Source organism: Strongylocentrotus purpuratus, unplaced genomic scaffold, assembly GCF_000002235.5.
Source record: "Strongylocentrotus purpuratus isolate Spur 01 unplaced genomic scaffold, Spur_5.0 spur5_scaffold_16, whole genome shotgun sequence".
Lineage (NCBI taxonomy): Eukaryota > Metazoa > Echinodermata > Echinoidea > Camarodonta > Strongylocentrotidae > Strongylocentrotus > Strongylocentrotus purpuratus.
In genome coordinates, this window is record NW_022145601.1 from 9,023,065 (window position 1) to 9,039,882 (window position 16,818).

Below are 16,818 nucleotides of genomic sequence, written 5' to 3' on the forward strand. Positions count from 1 at the left end.
ATTTCTCTTTGACCAAGTAGCTGCTTTCATGTCAATAGTGAACTTTTCCATTCTGTTTATGTTAGTGTGGAAGAGTATCATAGGAAGAATACCCCCCCCCCCGAAAATAATAGCTCTTCGAATGCCCTCATTTTCAAAATATTACAAGTAACAAATAAACAGCTAAAGGTTGTGGACCACAACTTTCATTACACATGTTTGTGTAGTCCCATTTACATATTTCTGTGTACAGTGCATGTGACCTTTCGCAAAACTGGGCCATTTTTTAAAATTTATTTTGAAGATCCCAAAAGTTCACAATATACAACAATACTTATTTGCTTCATGATAAGCTTTTTCCAATCATCTCCACACCCTTTCTTTCACAATGCAATCGCATGACTTTAATTCATTACTTTATCTTTAAAGGCACTGCTTATCTGAGGAAAAAAAAAATATATATATAATTTATTCACGAACACAGAGCAGAGGAAGTTGTAACATTAAATACAACTGACTCATTCAATTAAAACAGTTGTTCATCATCCAAGAATGTTGGATTCGTCGGAAAATGAAGAGACTGAGTTGGAAACAAGTATGTATAAAATATTACTGTATCTATGCCACGGGCAGGCATTATTCAGTTGTAGAGGTAAATAGGTACAACGTACCTAACCGTACCTGGTGGTACCAGTGGTGGATACAGAACTGTTTGCAAAGGGATGCAAATTAGATACCTTAGTTACATTACGTTTGATCTATTTTACAAAAAAAATACCTCTACAACCGACTGAATAACGCCTACTTTTGGTACTATATATTAAAATTAAAACAACGACGCGTCAAATAATTGTCTTTTGATGTATCATAGGGGTGGAATAGTGTGATATTTTTTTCTCGGAAGTATGGATCATGTCAGTTAACTTTATAGAGCTTTCTGAATAGTTAACATATTTGAAATTGGAAACATAATAAGCAGAGGCACCATACATTTGTTAAATCCAATTGCATTTTTGGTTTCCTGATATTATAGAATGGGTTAGGACATTAACTCTTTGTATACCGCACAAATAATCTCACTTTGCCATAATTATGGGATAGATATAACAAAGGCTTTGTCATGAAATGACATGATTTATGTACATGATTTGTTTTTAACTGTAATTTATGATTGTTTTTGTTTAAGCGACTGGTCAAGAAACTACGTAACATGGTATCTTAGCAACATTAATTGAAGAATTGCGCACTTGCATTATACACAGCAGTTTGCTAATCGTCCGAGTTTGTTCGTAGCAGTTATTTGCACCAGTATGACTTCCAGACTTCATAATAACTCCTAAAGTTTCACCCTATACTTGAAGGTATGTTTCTGGAATAATTTGTCATAATGTTTTTTAAATAGCATCTAAGATAAGTAGCAGTTATTTGATAGTTTGCATGGCCATTTATCGTTTCGAGTGCATTCATTCATGCACACAGATTTATGTTGATTGATTGTCGAGCTTTGATGTTGAAAGTAAAGTGCCTTTGTTTTTAGCTTGAAAAGGAAAGTGATTAGCATGAAATTAGTATTTGGTTGATGTAGAATATGTGCAAGAGTCACAGTTGAAAGGCAGATTTATGTAAATTGTGTATACGATGTGGAACAAGGAACGTTCCTGCGGGAACTATATTTTTTACTTTTACTTGGATTTCTTTAGGAAACGCTCTACGCACAATGTCGGCGGCGGAGTGATATTTCAACCAAATTTCTGCGTGATAAGGCTTACGCTTATAGCTAGGTTTAAAGTTAGGCGTTTCATATGTTAATAGTGTTATGCAATCATGATCAGGACATATGCATGTTTTATATGTTTCTTTTTTAACAAGGTATTTTGGATTCATTCTTTTGTTGAAGAAGCACATTAATTCAAAACACACTTTGTGAAATACTAGCATGAGATAATTAGGGAAAAACTTTTAATTATTTCTTATTCATCACAATTAATGTGGAATTGTTTATTAGGGTTTGAAACTACAATGTAACATTCCATGTGTGGATATACATTGATCTTATGAATATTTTGTTCTTTTCTGTTTGGCTTACAGGGTAACCAACACAGTTGTTGAATGGTTTATTATTCACTACGTTTGTACACCACAAGAGATTAAAGAAGGCATCAAGAATCAAGTTACACGCCCGAGTTATTCTCTTTATTGCAACAACGTGTCAAGTACAGGAAGTCTATATTGAGTCCATCACAATCTTCAACAACTCGTGTAAGTTTCTGGAACTTTCTTCAAATCAATCGCATTGGCTGTCATTGGCATCATGACTGACACCAATAAGCTGAAGCTCTCAAGGAGAAACACAAAGGGTAAATTGACTCGAACCCTTTTGATGATCCACAGTCTTCTTGATAATGATACCGATGATTTGGAAACATTAAAGGGATATGTTACCAGAGCTGAAGAACAGTTTCATCGTGTGGAGGAGAGGCATGCTGAGTTAATCGACTCCATTGAGGCTGAATCGCAATTCGACGAGGAGGAGAAGTGGATGACCGAATGTGAAAAGGAATTTGTTCAAGTTCTCATCCAAGCAAGGCGTTTGATTAATCGTCTCTCCCTGCACTCCTCAAGCAACACGGATTCAACATCAACTCCTTCAACACACACTGCATCGCCAGGTCCTTCAGAGCCTGTGAGCCCAGGAACCTCGGTGCCAATGTCTAGTCAAGCGCCACCCACACCATCTCGTGCTCTAAGTCAGTCAACATCAGCACCTTCCCCAAAGATGGCACCGATGAAATTTCCCACCTTTAGTGGGGATTTGAAGGACTACAATCGGTTCAAGCAGCTATTTCTCCACTGTGCAGGAGGTTTGACTGAGATTGAATGTTTCTATCAGCTCACCGAGGCAATGGTCAACAGCAGAGAACGCAGCATGATTAAAGGATGCATTAGCGTTGAGCGTGCATGGGAAGTGTTAGATGAATACTATGGAGATCAAGACAAGGTGGTAGACAGTCTACTGAAGGAGCTTGACAACTTGAAGCCTTACGAATACAAGGGAAAGGTCAATCTGCCTGCCATGAGACGGTTCGTCCAGACCCTACAAACGTTTGAGACACAGGCAGAGACTGTGGGTCTTGCAGGGGAACTGAACAGCAGAATAATGTTAAGCAATATCAGGCACAAACTACCGGAAGAGCACCGCATAGCTTTCTTCAAAAGTGTGAGAGACGAGCGCACACCGGATACTCTGACTGGCCTTGTAAGGTGGCTATACAGCCAATTACTATTGCTCGATAAGGCCAAGCCTGCTCATACAGAAGCACCAACACCGTACAAGAATGACAAAACCAGTAGATCGTCTAACTCTGTCACCTATAATCCATCTCCGAGACAGCATGGTAAGGGCTCTCGTCCCGAGGTACCCAAGTGTGTTTTGCACCAGGAATCAAATACACACTATCTGAAAACTTGTAACAAGTTCCGGGGACTAGATTTGAAGGATAAACATGATCTAATGAGAAAACACAGTATCTGCAACCGCTGTGGACATAACAACTGTGGAGCTGGGAAACCCCCGTATGATCTTAGTTCTTGCCAGTTTGTTTCTCCCTGTAGTATCCGGACATGTGGAAGTGATGCTCATTTCTCGGCCGTCTGTCCAGTGGTGTATGGGAGTAATGTAAGTTCTCCGAGCCAGCCGAGGGATCCTCCAGGACAGTTCAACGCCAATGCAAGATCGTCTCGTCAAGGCCCAAATCCGGTCAATGTAACTACTGCCACAGGAACTCAACTAGGTGGTATTCTCCCAACAGTTATGGGCTATCTTCGAATTGGCAACACCCGTCATTTGGTCCGCATACTGCTTGATGGCGGCAGCCAAGCAACCCTTGTCAGAGAGGGGATCCTTCCGAGGATGGAGCATGATAGATATCAAGATCATGAGCTAACACTGGTTGGTGGACACACGATGTCACGTAGGTTGAGACTCATTGATTGTCACATAGAGGACCTGGAAGGAAAACGGACTTACCCACTGACAATGATAGAGATCGACAAGCCTTGTGGGAATGCTCCAATCATTCAAGCCGACGATCTGTGCCAGTATGACCACTTGAGTGATATCGAGGTTAGCACTGCCCCTTCAATAACCATTGATGTACTACTGGGGGTGGATAACACCCATCTCATGATCTGGGAAGAGTTCATACGTGGTCAGAGATCTGATGACCCAGTTGCAGTTCGTTGCCCCTTGGGATGGTTCATCCAAGGAGGACATTCATCCAGTACCAGTCGACTTTCAAACTATGTGAACGTCTCTGCTATCGGTCCCATAGAAGAATTCATCGGGCTAGAGACTATGGGATTGGAACCCAAGCGGTGCAGATGTTCATCAGACCTCCTAGACAGGAATGCTACAGAAATCATGCAGCAAAGCATGTCTCAACTTCCAGATGGAGCCTATGAAGTAGCACTTCCATGGAGGAAATCCCCTGAGAATATCCCAGACAACTATGAGTATGCCGTCAAGAGACAAAAACATCTTGAGAAGCAATTTGCTAACAAGCCTGAAAAGTGGGAGGTGTACTGCAAACAAATGAGAGACCAGCTTAAGAGAGGCGTTTCTAGACAGGTGACCGAGGAAGAGTTGAGACAAGATCGAGCTGCAGGAAAGAAAATGTGGTTTCTTCCGCATTTTGCTGTCACAAAGGACTCGTCTACTACCCCTGTCAGAGTGGTATATGATGGGAAAGCACGATTTCAAGGACATGCACTTAATGATTACCTGATGAAAGGGGAGAATGCAAATTCTGACCTTTTTGAAGTGGCCCTACGTTTCAGAGAACAGGAGGTAGGAGTCATAGCAGACATAAGCAAGATGTACCAGGCTATCAAAATCAAGCCAGATGACGCCAGATTCCATCGTTTCATCTTTAGAGAGAATCCTAGCCATCCAATGCAGGTGTTTGAGCTCACTACAGTAACTTTCGGGGACAAACCATCTCCAACGGCTGCCATCATCACACTCCGACATGTTGTCCACGAACATGCACCGCATGATGAGGGACTGAAAGAAGTAGTCTCCAAGCAGTTCTACATGGATGATTTGAATGAGTCCGTACCTGACTTGAAGCAAGCGCTCGAACTCAAATCGAAACTCACAGAGATCTTGGGGAAGGGCAAGTTCAACTTACGCAAATGGCAGTCCAATGAGCAGGAGGTTTGCGATGAAAGTGAAGATACCAAGTCAGCTACAATACTTGGCACCAGGTGGAATCTGGAGAAAGACACTTTGAGCGTCAAAGAGGTGAGGCCTGACAAGGGTATACCAACAAAGCGTAGCATCCTGAAGCAGACAGCATCCTACTATGATGTGTTTGGAATACTGTCTGGGATACTAGTTCGGCCAAAGATCTTCCTTCAAAAGCTATGGCAATTGAACCTAGATTGGGATACACCCATCAACCCCCAAGGAGAACTCTGTACAGTTCTAGATGCCATAAACAAAGATCTGGAAGAAGCAACAGATGTTGAAATACCAAGATGCCTGATCCCAGAGAAGTTCAAAGGAGTGAGACCGTTACCCGAGGTGTCATTACACGGTGCAAGCGACGCATCCGAAGACGCAATGGGCATGGGAGTGTGGCTCAGGTGGTCACACCCAGAAAGCACTGAAGCAGAGCTGTCCTTTGTATGTGCTAGAGCAAGGCTCACACCTCTGAAGCAATCGAGCATGCCAAGGAAAGAACTACAGGCCATCCTGTTGTCGAGACTGATGTGTACCATCAAAGATGCACTTCGCTTCAACATAACATACTGCAAAATATGGACTGACAGCATGACTGCCATCAGCTGGTTAAGGGGTCAATCTAAATCTTTCCGTGCCTTTGTTGCCTACAGGGTGGGTGAGATAACAACCAGATTTGATCCTATCATGGACATCGCCTATGTGCCATCGGCCCAGAACGCCAGCGACTTGGTGTCTAGAGGAGGAACTGCAGCCGAGATGAAGCAGGTGATAGATGGGCCTGATTACCTGAAACTACACCCATCGCTATGGCCAAAGACACCAGAAAATGTCCCGACAGACCCAAAGGACACCGAGAGGAAAAAGTTTCACACCCGGAATGCAAAGTCATTTGCGTTGAGTGTCAGTGCAGTGTGCAAGGCATCACCAATCATTGAAGCTTCGAAATTCTCCAGCTGGCCCAAGCTCAAGATGGTGACTGCCAGAGTATTGTCTGTGAGGGATCTGCCAAAGGACAAGAGGTTGAAACAACTCACAAATCAGATTTCACAGTGGCCGTCCCGTAAGCTTGTACGAGAGGCTGAGTTATATTGGATCCGTCACGCACAGAGAGGAATCAATTTCCAGGATCCAAACATCATGAAGCTGGACCCATTCTTTGACGAGGAGACCCAAGTGTTCCGTGTTGGTGGACGAATGGACCGCGCACCAGTATCCTATGATGTACGGCATCCTTACCTTCTCCCAAAGAAGAGCCACATCAGCTGGTTGATCGTCCAAGACTCCCATGCTCACTCTCTTCATGGGGGCCATCTACGCACAGCCACTGAGGTCAGAAAAAAGTACTGGATCGTGGGCGACACTGGCATCTCAAGACGTGTTGTCCGTGCATGTGTCATCTGCAGAAGACACAGAGGTAAACCTGTTCAGCAGAAGATGTCGGACCTTCCAGATTTCCGAGTCGGTCGTTGTTCACCTCCGTTCCAGACTACCCTAGTTGATTACCTAGGACCAGTGAATGTCAAGTTGAGTCGAAACACTACTACGAAAGGATATGGTGCAGTCTTCACGTGTGCAGTGACGAGAGCTGTTCATCTGACTTGTGTGCCCGACCTATCCACTGATGCCTTTCTACAAGCCCTTGAACGCTTTGTGAGTATCAGAGGGGCTCCATCCATGTTGATAAGCGACAATGCAACCTGTTTCAGGGGAGCTGATAATACCATAAACAAATTGAACCTGAAGTTAGACCATGATCGAGTGAGGGAGCGCTGCCTGAGATACTGTGCAGAGTGGCGATTCGGACCTCCTGGAGGACCTCACCACCAAGGAGCGGTGGAACGAATAGTTCAAGAGGTGAAGAAGGGAATGCGACATCTCATCAAAGCTGACAGACTGACATTTTCCGAGTGGGAAACAGTCTTTTCGCAGATTTCCGGGCTCATCAACAGTCGTCCCATCACAGCTAAATCCTCATCACCGCTGGATCATCCACTATTAACCCCAAATCACTTTCTCATTGGAAGAGGAGACCTCTCCTGCCCTCAGATTCCTTACGATGACTTCAAAGGTGATTTGAGAAAGCGAAGAAAAGTCTGCAACGCCATGGTAGATGGTTTCTGGAAACGCTGGATGGAATGCATTCGGACACTCTCTCCGCGCCAAAAGTGGCAGCAATCAACTGAGAACCTAGAAGAGAGCGACGTTGTACTCATCATTGGTGACAATAAGGCTCGCGGCTCTTGGAAGATGGCGGTTGTCGTGAAAGCGTACCCAGGGAAAGACGATCTTGTGAGGATTGTAGATGTCAAAAATGCGGATGGTGTAATCGCGAGAAAACCAGTGACAAAGCTCATCCTCCTTATGAAGAAGTCAGAGCGAGATCGATTTAGAGTGACTCAAACTGATAGAAAAGTTTGTCGAACATTGACTTTTTAGTGACTTTAGGTTAATGTCTTTTTTTGAACATTTTTCTTTTTTAGCCTTGACAGTTGATTGTTCCCAGAAGATGAAAGCACATCGGATTCCTTATATTACGAACTAAAGACTGTAATTGAAGGACTGTTAAACGGAACACAATTGAGTGTTTATATTCTCCGTTGAATTGTGACATCCCGTCACTTTTAAGGGGGTTGGAATGTCATGAAATGACATGATTTATGTACATGATTTGTTTTTAACTGTAATTTATGATTGTTTTTGTTTAAGCGACTGGTCAAGAAACTACGTAACATGGTATCTTAGCAACATTAATTGAAGAATTGCGCACTTGCATTATACACAGCAGTTTGCTAATCGTCCGAGTTTGTTCGTAGCAGTTATTTGCACCAGTATGACTTCCAGACTTCATAATAACTCCTAAAGTTTCACCCTATACTTGAAGGTATGTTTCTGGAATAATTTGTCATAATGTTTTTTAAATAGCATCTAAGATAAGTAGCAGTTATTTGATAGTTTGCATGGCCATTTATCGTTTCGAGTGCATTCATTCATGCACACAGATTTATGTTGATTGATTGTCGAGCTTTGATGTTGAAAGTAAAGTGCCTTTGTTTTTAGCTTGAAAAGGAAAGTGATTAGCATGAAATTAGTATTTGGTTGATGTAGAATATGTGCAAGAGTCACAGTTGAAAGGCAGATTTATGTAAATTGTGTATACGATGTGGAACAAGGAACGTTCCTGCGGGAACTATATTTTTTACTTTTACTTGGATTTCTTTAGGAAACGCTCTACGCACAATGTCGGCGGCGGAGTGATATTTCAACCAAATTTCTGCGTGATAAGGCTTACGCTTATAGCTAGGTTTAAAGTTAGGCGTTTCATATGTTAATAGTGTTATGCAATCATGATCAGGACATATGCATGTTTTATATGTTTCTTTTTTAACAAGGTATTTTGGATTCATTCTTTTGTTGAAGAAGCACATTAATTCAAAACACACTTTGTGAAATACTAGCATGAGATAATTAGGGAAAAACTTTTAATTATTTCTTATTCATCACAATTAATGTGGAATTGTTTATTAGGGTTTGAAACTACAATGTAACATTCCATGTGTGGATATACATTGATCTTATGAATATTTTGTTCTTTTCTGTTTGGCTTACAGGGTAACCAACACAGTTGTTGAATGGTTTATTATTCACTACGTTTGTACACCACAAGAGATTAAAGAAGGCATCAAGAATCAAGTTACACGCCCGAGTTATTCTCTTTATTGCAACAACGTGTCAAGTACAGGAAGTCTATATTGAGTCCATCACAGGCTTCAAGATAATTTATCTTTTTTCCAACTGTACCGGTGTTTAAAGGAATTATAAATCAAGAACGGAAATGGATGAATTTTCAAAGCCACTGTGTTGCACAAAGCAATCCTTCCGTCAATCGGTGTCTATTGTTTTGTGCAGATTCCACGTGTGGCAAGCGGACGCCAGTTCAGAGAGGCGAAGGAAGTAACAAAAGTGCTTACGGATCCAGGGACGTTGCGCTAAACCGTCATGGGGTACGAAATCACCGACATCATCGGCTGTAACCCGACTTGCCTGTATAATCTTTCACAAATTGCAAATAGTCTTCTACCTTTTTACACAAAAAGATAAGAGAAGGTTTAAAGGCTTGTGGATGACCAGTGCCTCCCCCACCCCCTTCATGGCGTCATCCTGGTCATCATAAACTATCGGCAAGGTTGTCGAACTTATCACCCATCTTGTCCACCAGAGTGAACTGCATGATGACTGCGTCGTGACCACCCGCCGTGATGACGTAATGGTCGTTGTACAGGAAGTCGATGGCGGTCACGTGTGAACTGTGGTGTTTGATGTCAGTCGAACGAGCCTAAGAGAAATGAAGACACACACAAAAATGTCAGATATTTATTGCATCTGCTGAGTGTCTGTTGGAACACCAGAAAAACATTAACTCTTCAAATCTACACAGGCTCTCAGCAAACATTCTTTTTTAAAATATTTGTACATGACCCTTTTATAAGAGATTGAAAGTGAAAAAGAGAGAGAGGGGGGGGGGGGGGGGGGGGGGGCAGAAGATAGCAAATTTGAAAAAGAGGCCAAGATATGGGGTGGGAGGAATTCACGACTTGTCTGACGAGGAAGAAAAGCGTTTAATTTATGTGTAAAATTTATATGTGTTAATGCCCTTAATATGGCTCTAATTTTTAGTAGAAGTTTCCTCACTCATGGCTTTCTTCATCTCAGCATTTAACCACTCCATCTTAAGAATGAGACCACTCTCAAGACCATGCCACCTGTTTAAACCCAGTATTTATTTCTTAAGTCCACACAAATATTCTATTTTCGTTCGTCAGATACTTCCGGTATTGTACCCCCCTACTCATCCCATATGATCAAGTGATTGTTACCTTATACGAGGTACAGGGGTACCTGTAGGCCGAGATAGCCCCAATGTTGTTCCCTGCTACTAGCATCCTGTTCTTGGTGGACCTAGCTAAAGTGTCCACGTCCGTGCCTTTGTCTTGACCCGGCCAGATACCTGCAAATGATTATGATGGTCGGTTTAAAAGTGGATTAAATTTAATCTGAGTATTAACTTTAATCCGAGTATTAACTTTAATCCGAGTATAAACCTCGATCTAATGGACGGATTTTAGCCTATTTAATGTCGGGCAATAATTTTTTCCAGTAGCAATGGTTTTATAAAGTTTGTAATCAACAATATATTGTTTTTAAGGAAGGCTGTTATTTTGAATATGCTATACAGTCATGTATATATGTTTGTAAAGTGCTGTTAAAAGAGCACTATATATTTGCAATTGCCTATTATTTTCATTATTATCATTATTATAATTATTAGTATTAGTAGTAGAAGTATTATTATCATTATTGTTATTGATATTATCATTATTATAACCATTATCGCCATCATCGTCGTCATTATCATCATCATGCATGGTGGCTCAGTGGTTAGAGCGCCCGCCTCATCAACGGGAGGTCGTGGGTTCGAACCCCGGCCGAGTCATACCAAAGACTTATAACAATGGGACCTTCTGCCTTCTAGCTAGGCGCTCAGGATATTAGATTGGAGAAGGGTAGTAATAACATATTATGTTATGCAGGGCCCGCTGGAAGAGCAGTTTCATAACTGAAGTGGCTACCCTGGGTAAATAAAACGTTATTATTATTATTGCCATCATCGTCATCATCGTCATCCTTGATCATCATCATCATCATCATCATTAGTACAAGTAGTCGTAGTACCATTGGTATTATCATCATCTCTCACCTAATACTGAATATCCAAGTATACAGCTATGTGTATCCCATTCCACGTCCCTCGTTGTACCGGCCTTCACGCGCTGTAGATTATCAATATCCCCTAAAATGAAGGATATAAAGAAACAGAGATCGTGAAATGTTCGCGGTCCCGTCGTAGTTCAAAACAATTATGTTGCGAAACCTCGAAATTATAAACAACGATCCACTAAAAACGACGAGAGTTCATGTTAAGCTGCGGTCACAAAGGTTCGTACGAACGATGCGTACAAATTTTCCTGTTTTTTCATTGTCTTCCCGAATTTTCATTGTCTGAAAATCGTTCGTACGGCGTTCGTAGCAGTTCGTAATGGCATTTGTGACCAAGGCTTTAACTAATAGCTGGCTTATCCTCAAATTAAAGTGCCTTCACACGCCACATAACTTCTGTTTTTTGTCCGATAAGAGATAGCAGCTTGATACAGTTATTATGGCAGGTTTTACAAAACCGTCACAAGTGCTAGTTAACCGACATCCCATTGAAACGCATATTATATTTATGCGTTTTAAAAGGTTGTCGGTGAATTTTTAGTTACGACTGTTTCGTGAAACGCTGCCCAGGGCCCCGTTGCACAAATCAAGGTTTTCATGGAAGTTTCCCTTAATGGCAGAGTTACCATCAATGGCAAAATTATGCAAAGGGGCGCAGGTTAATTGAAATCTTAGGCTGTGGTTGATAACGTATGGGGAAGAATTTGTTACTTTCATACTTACAGAATAGAAGATCGTAGTTGCCCGAGACGCTTTGCAGGTAGGCGCCATCGTCCGACCAATCGAGGTGAGTGATAAAACTCCCGTGTCCCTGTGGTACATATGAAAATATAAAAGCGTTTAATTTTTTAACCGATAATCGGCATAATAACTATCTATCTTACTTGGCGGATTCGGGATAGGGGCGTGGGAAAATATCAGTCTTTAATATAAAGGTGAACAATGAAACGATTTTGTCATACTCTGGGAAAAATTCTTCTAATCTTCTTTCGGGATTTCTGATTTCGTGGAATGTTTGGAATATTCTTATCTTTCTATATTTCCCCACCCTTGCCCCCATACTCACCCCTAATCCCAAAGAAAAATGTGGTGATAACCGAATTAATTTTGCAGGAAAAAACTAAAAACTAAACCAAGAAAAACAATTACAGGGAAATCTCCACACCTCCCCCCTTTTTTTTTTACAATCATAGATCTGCCCCTGCATACACAATCACACACACACGCACACACGCACACGCACACACACAAACACGCACACACAAATACACTCACAACAAATCTACGCGAATTAAGGCACTAGCCGAAAGGTAAATCATGGGTGTTTAATGGCTTTGATAACTATGTTTAAATAAGAGACGGTATATATATGGTTGCCCAAGTTATATTCACTTTACCTTCTAATTTTGTTGCTACGTTCATATCTGGGTTAGATATTCACTTGTGAAAAGAAAAACAAAACAATTTCTGATAAGGAAAAAAAAAAGGTCCTCATGTATATTTTGAACTTGTATAGATCTAAAAGTTCGGCCTTTTATTCGGGTGATACATTTTCCGAGCATATTAATATACATTAAATTGCGGTTTGTTTATGTATGTGCGTGTGCGTGTGTGTGTGAGTATGTGTGTGTGGGGGTGCGAGCATATGAAGTACGCCCCATATAAAGACGGTCGGGGACCGCCACCTCCTCTCCGGGATTTCTGCTCATGTTCTCTATCACCTACTCACCTCTAAAACGCCTAATTTCCTGTAGACATGGCCCTCATCCATTACAGAGAAGATGTGAATACAGTGGTCATGTGATCCAAGTGCAAGAAGAGAACCGTCTGTGGATAAACCAAAAGCATGAAGATAAATGTTACAGCGAGGTGGTTTTATGTTATTGTATTAAGTTCAAATTTGCATAATCCGATATTGAAATGGAGATTCACTGTATAAGTAGATCTGTCATGAATTGATACCTCAAAAGACATGGTTTAATTTGTCTTAATTGTATGAGTGTTTGTTCTTTCAATCAACAAGAACGCCATCAAGATTATTATTATGAACCACCAGCACCACCATTTTCCTCATTCTCCTCCTCCTAATCACCATCTACCTAATCATCATCATAACCATCCTTACCAGGACGACCACCGTCATCACCGGCACCACCGCCACATCATTACCACTATCGCCACTAACGCCACTAATATCGACAGTATCCTCACCACCACCACTATCATCATCATAATCATCATCAACAACACTACCAACATCAACATCAGTTATCATCATCTTCATCCTCGACATCGCTATCACCGCTATCATCACCATCACCATCGTCATCATCATAATCATCATAATCATCATCATCAACACCACCATCACTGCTATCATCATAATGATCCCAGCCAACGCTATTATCTTCATTATCCTCATCATCATTACCATCAGCATAGTCATCACCATCATCATCATCATCTTCATCTTCATTACCATCTCAACCATCATCATCATCATCATCATCACTAATGCTATCTTCAACATCATCATCATCAACATCATCATCATCATCACTATCCTCATCCTCTTTCTCCTCCTCCTCCTCCTCCTCCTCCTCGTGCTTCTCTTTCCCCTCCTCCTCTTCTTCTTCCCCCTCCTCCTCTTCATCCTCATCATCACCCTCTTACCTGATGAATACTGGATGACATCTATCTGTTCTTTGCCAAGCTGTACCGAAGTGATGTGCAAACCATCTTCTGAACTGTGAATCATGAAGCGTCCTCCCGTCGTACCCACAGCTAACACGTTTCCAGATGGTTGGCTAAACGCACAACACACGCAGCATTTCTGTGGGACACACCATTATTTTAGGAACCAAGATAAAAGAACATTATATATATTACCATTTCATAAAGATAACAAAAGAATAAGAAGGAAAGACAACAAAATTAGGTAACAATAGAAGTGTAGATGTTATCTACAATATTGTAATAACATACTGTAATGGTAATATTTTGCCAAACTTTTGCCCTTGATTATTTGTCGAATTTGTATCGTCTCTGGGTCAAGTAAGCTTGGAAGTACCTATATGTGTTCGTTCGTTTGTGCGTGCGTGCGTTCTTGCTTGTGTTCGTTCGCTAAATCCGTTGCATTTGTTTAGATAGTTTTTGTGTATGTTTGTTTGTTTGTTTGAATTTACCTCAACATGGACTTTCCACGAACAGCGGTGGACGTCAGCCCTCCAGCTGATGACGTGTTGATCATAACCTGCCGTTGCAAACACAGGTTTGGTTGGATGCGCCGCCAACGACCAAAGCTCTTCACTGTGACCCTTTAAATAGAAGAAGAACAAAAACAATAATAATAATAATAATAATAATAATAGCCTAATAGTTCACTCCAAATTTTATTAAACCGACTTGACGGAAATTCTTTTTGCCCAATTGATCGTGAGCCCGGCAGCCACTGAGCAGCGCCAGATCGACGTTGCTCTATCCCTTATTGTTGAACGCCAAGCAAGGTAGCAACAACTCCCATCTTTTAACGTCTTTTGGTATGACTCGGCCGGGGTTCGAACCCACGAACTCCCGGTTGTGAGGCGGACGCTCTACTGACTGAGCCAACACTCATAAAAATCATGTTCATTCTTGAAATATGCTAAATAATAATGACTTGGGATGCTGAAAGCATTGCATCATTTAATTATCTTGTGTAAGATGAGCTGCGGTGAATATTTAACAAAAGGTTTAGTTATATTTAATATTAGCGAAAGGCTCCTTTGTTTGTTAGATATTCAAATAAGTATAAATAAATCTTCGAATATTTATTTCAATACCTGTAGCACGTATTTGAACTTAGTCTGGAGTGACCCCTCCATGACGTGGTTCCGGGTCGTTCCTATGGCAATTAGACCGTCTGGACTACCGGGATTCAGGGGAGCGATGGTCCTAATACCACCAGCATTTTCTGGAAACTGTAATAAAGTGAGAAAGAGACGTTAAAGGGCGAATTCGACATTATTTGTTTATTAACGTCACATAACATTCATGACGTATATAGTATCACTTTCTTCATTGCTTCTCCTAACCATTCACATCAGTCCCCCCACCCCCTCCCCTCTCGACTTCTCTCTCTTTCTTTCTCTCTCTCTTTCTCTCTCTCTCCTCTCTCTTTCTTTCCCTCTCTCTCTCTCTCTCTCTTTATATATAGCTACCAATATATATATCTGTTTCCTACTTCTGAGATTTTTAAAATCCAAACCCCTCCCCCTCCCCTCTTTCTACACAATTCTAGGTCCGCCCCTGTGTATATAATACTCACCAATCTTTCGACCTTAGATGATGTGTAACCGCTGTGCGAGTCCCAAGCTAGCAACCTCCTATCCAGGCCACCACCAGACATCAGAATGCTCTCTCTCTCTCTCTCTCTCTCTCTCTCTCCTGCTGCTACTCAGGACTATTTTGACATTGTCCACCCCTCCCCCTTTTAACAAAAATTATAGGTCCGCCCCTGTGTATATATACTCACCAATCTTTCGACCTTAGATGATGTGTAACCGCTGTGAGAGTCCCAAGCCAGCAACCTCCTATCCAGGCCGCCACCAGACAACAGGGTTCCATCGTCCAGCATACAGAGGGCAAAGACACTGCGCTCGTGGGCATGCTGGACCATGTAGCGCAGTTTGAATGTGAAATCCGTATCTGTATAGAAACACCATAGCAATACGAAATGGATACAAGAAGATAATATACTTGTTCACAACAAACCAATTCAAAGAATGTAACATGCATTATCATATATTCTGTTATCACAAGAAATTAAGGGCCCCACTGTGTCAACGGACATTTAATGCGAAAAGATGAAATTGATTGTTTATTTTTTAATCACCATGATAATAATGTTTGATTGTTATATTTCTTGAAAGTGCCGAATAAATTATAAATAAATAATACATTTACAGTTCTAACTGACCTTTTTCCCAGACCGTAATGCTGCCGTTAGAGTCTCCGGTCAGTACATCCCCTGTGTGTGAAAACTCGATACACGTCACATACGCTGGCTTCTCACCCTGTATAAGAAAGGGAGCAATATTGTTTTCATTATCACTAGCATTTTTATCATCATCATTAAAATACTCATCATCATCATCGGTATCCCCACCACTATCATTGTCTTCATCATAATCATGTCGGTGTCTTTGAATATCCGTTCACCCTTTGATTTCACTATAAGGTCAACGCCAACAATCTTCATATTCATCTTCATCATCATTGTCATCATTGTCATCATTGTCATCATTGTCATCATTGTCATAATTAAGCGCCTCCCCATTCTTATCATCGTCCCTATCGCCCTCTTCCTCCTCCTCGATCCTTCATCACCATCTTCTCCTCCTCCTCCTTCAAATCCATCTCCTCTTCCTTCACCCCTTTACCTCCTCTCCTTTCTCCCTCCTCATCCTTCCCCCATCCCGTCCTCATCATGCCTGTCCTCTTCCTCCTCCTCCTCCTCCTCCTTCCACCTCATCTTTCCCCTCCCCTCTTCCTCCTCCTCATCCTTCCCCCTCCCCGTCATCCTCATGCCCGTCCTCCTCCTCCTCCTACTCCTCCTCCTCCTCCTCCTTCCACCTCATCTTTCCCCTCCCCTCCTCCTCCTCCTCCTCATCCTTCCCCCTCCCCGTCCTTCTCATGCCTGTTCTCCTCCTCCTCCTCCTCCTCCTTCTCATCCTCCTCCTCCTCCTTCCACCCCATCTTTCCCCTCCCCTCCTCCTCCTCCTCCTCATCCTTCCCCCTCCCCGTCCTCCTCATGCCCGTCCTCCTCCTCCTTCTCCTCC

The 16,818-nt window shown here is 41.9% G+C and overlaps 2 protein-coding genes across 6 annotated transcripts in view; one reads left to right on the plus strand and one right to left on the minus strand.

Annotated features, from left to right (window-relative positions):
• Positions 1 to 2,290: 2,290 nt before the first annotated feature.
• LOC100888980 lies at positions 2,291 to 7,660 on the plus strand. Its single transcript, XM_030987713.1, has one exon. It carries the CDS (start codon positions 2,291 to 2,293, stop codon positions 7,658 to 7,660), a length of 5,370 nt encoding a protein of 1,789 aa, XP_030843573.1.
• Positions 7,661 to 8,987: 1,327 nt separating this feature from the next.
• LOC580262 (echinoderm microtubule-associated protein-like 2) overlaps positions 8,988 to 16,818 on the minus strand; it is a 29,791-nt gene continuing 21,960 nt past the window's right edge. For all 5 annotated transcript variants that reach the window (XM_030986728.1, XM_030986729.1, XM_030986727.1 and 2 more), the window contains 10 exons: positions 15,957 to 16,053; positions 15,513 to 15,685; positions 14,821 to 14,958; positions 14,185 to 14,316; positions 13,673 to 13,832; positions 12,729 to 12,826; positions 11,723 to 11,810; positions 10,980 to 11,072; positions 10,099 to 10,229; positions 8,988 to 9,557 (listed from right to left, as the gene is read on the minus strand). In XM_030986728.1, coding sequence (XP_030842588.1) covers positions 9,390 to 9,557; positions 10,099 to 10,229; positions 10,980 to 11,072; positions 11,723 to 11,810; positions 12,729 to 12,826; positions 13,673 to 13,832; positions 14,185 to 14,316; positions 14,821 to 14,958; positions 15,513 to 15,685; positions 15,957 to 16,053 — 1,278 coding nt within the window. In that variant the 3' untranslated portion in view covers positions 8,988 to 9,389. The remainder of the gene's footprint in view (positions 9,558 to 10,098; positions 10,230 to 10,979; positions 11,073 to 11,722; positions 11,811 to 12,728; positions 12,827 to 13,672; positions 13,833 to 14,184; positions 14,317 to 14,820; positions 14,959 to 15,512; positions 15,686 to 15,956; positions 16,054 to 16,818) is intronic.

Coding starts and splice junctions, on each gene's coding strand:
- LOC100888980 (XM_030987713.1), top strand. CDS start 2,291: ATGACTGACACCAATAAGCTGAAGCTCTCAAGGAGAAACACAAAGGGT.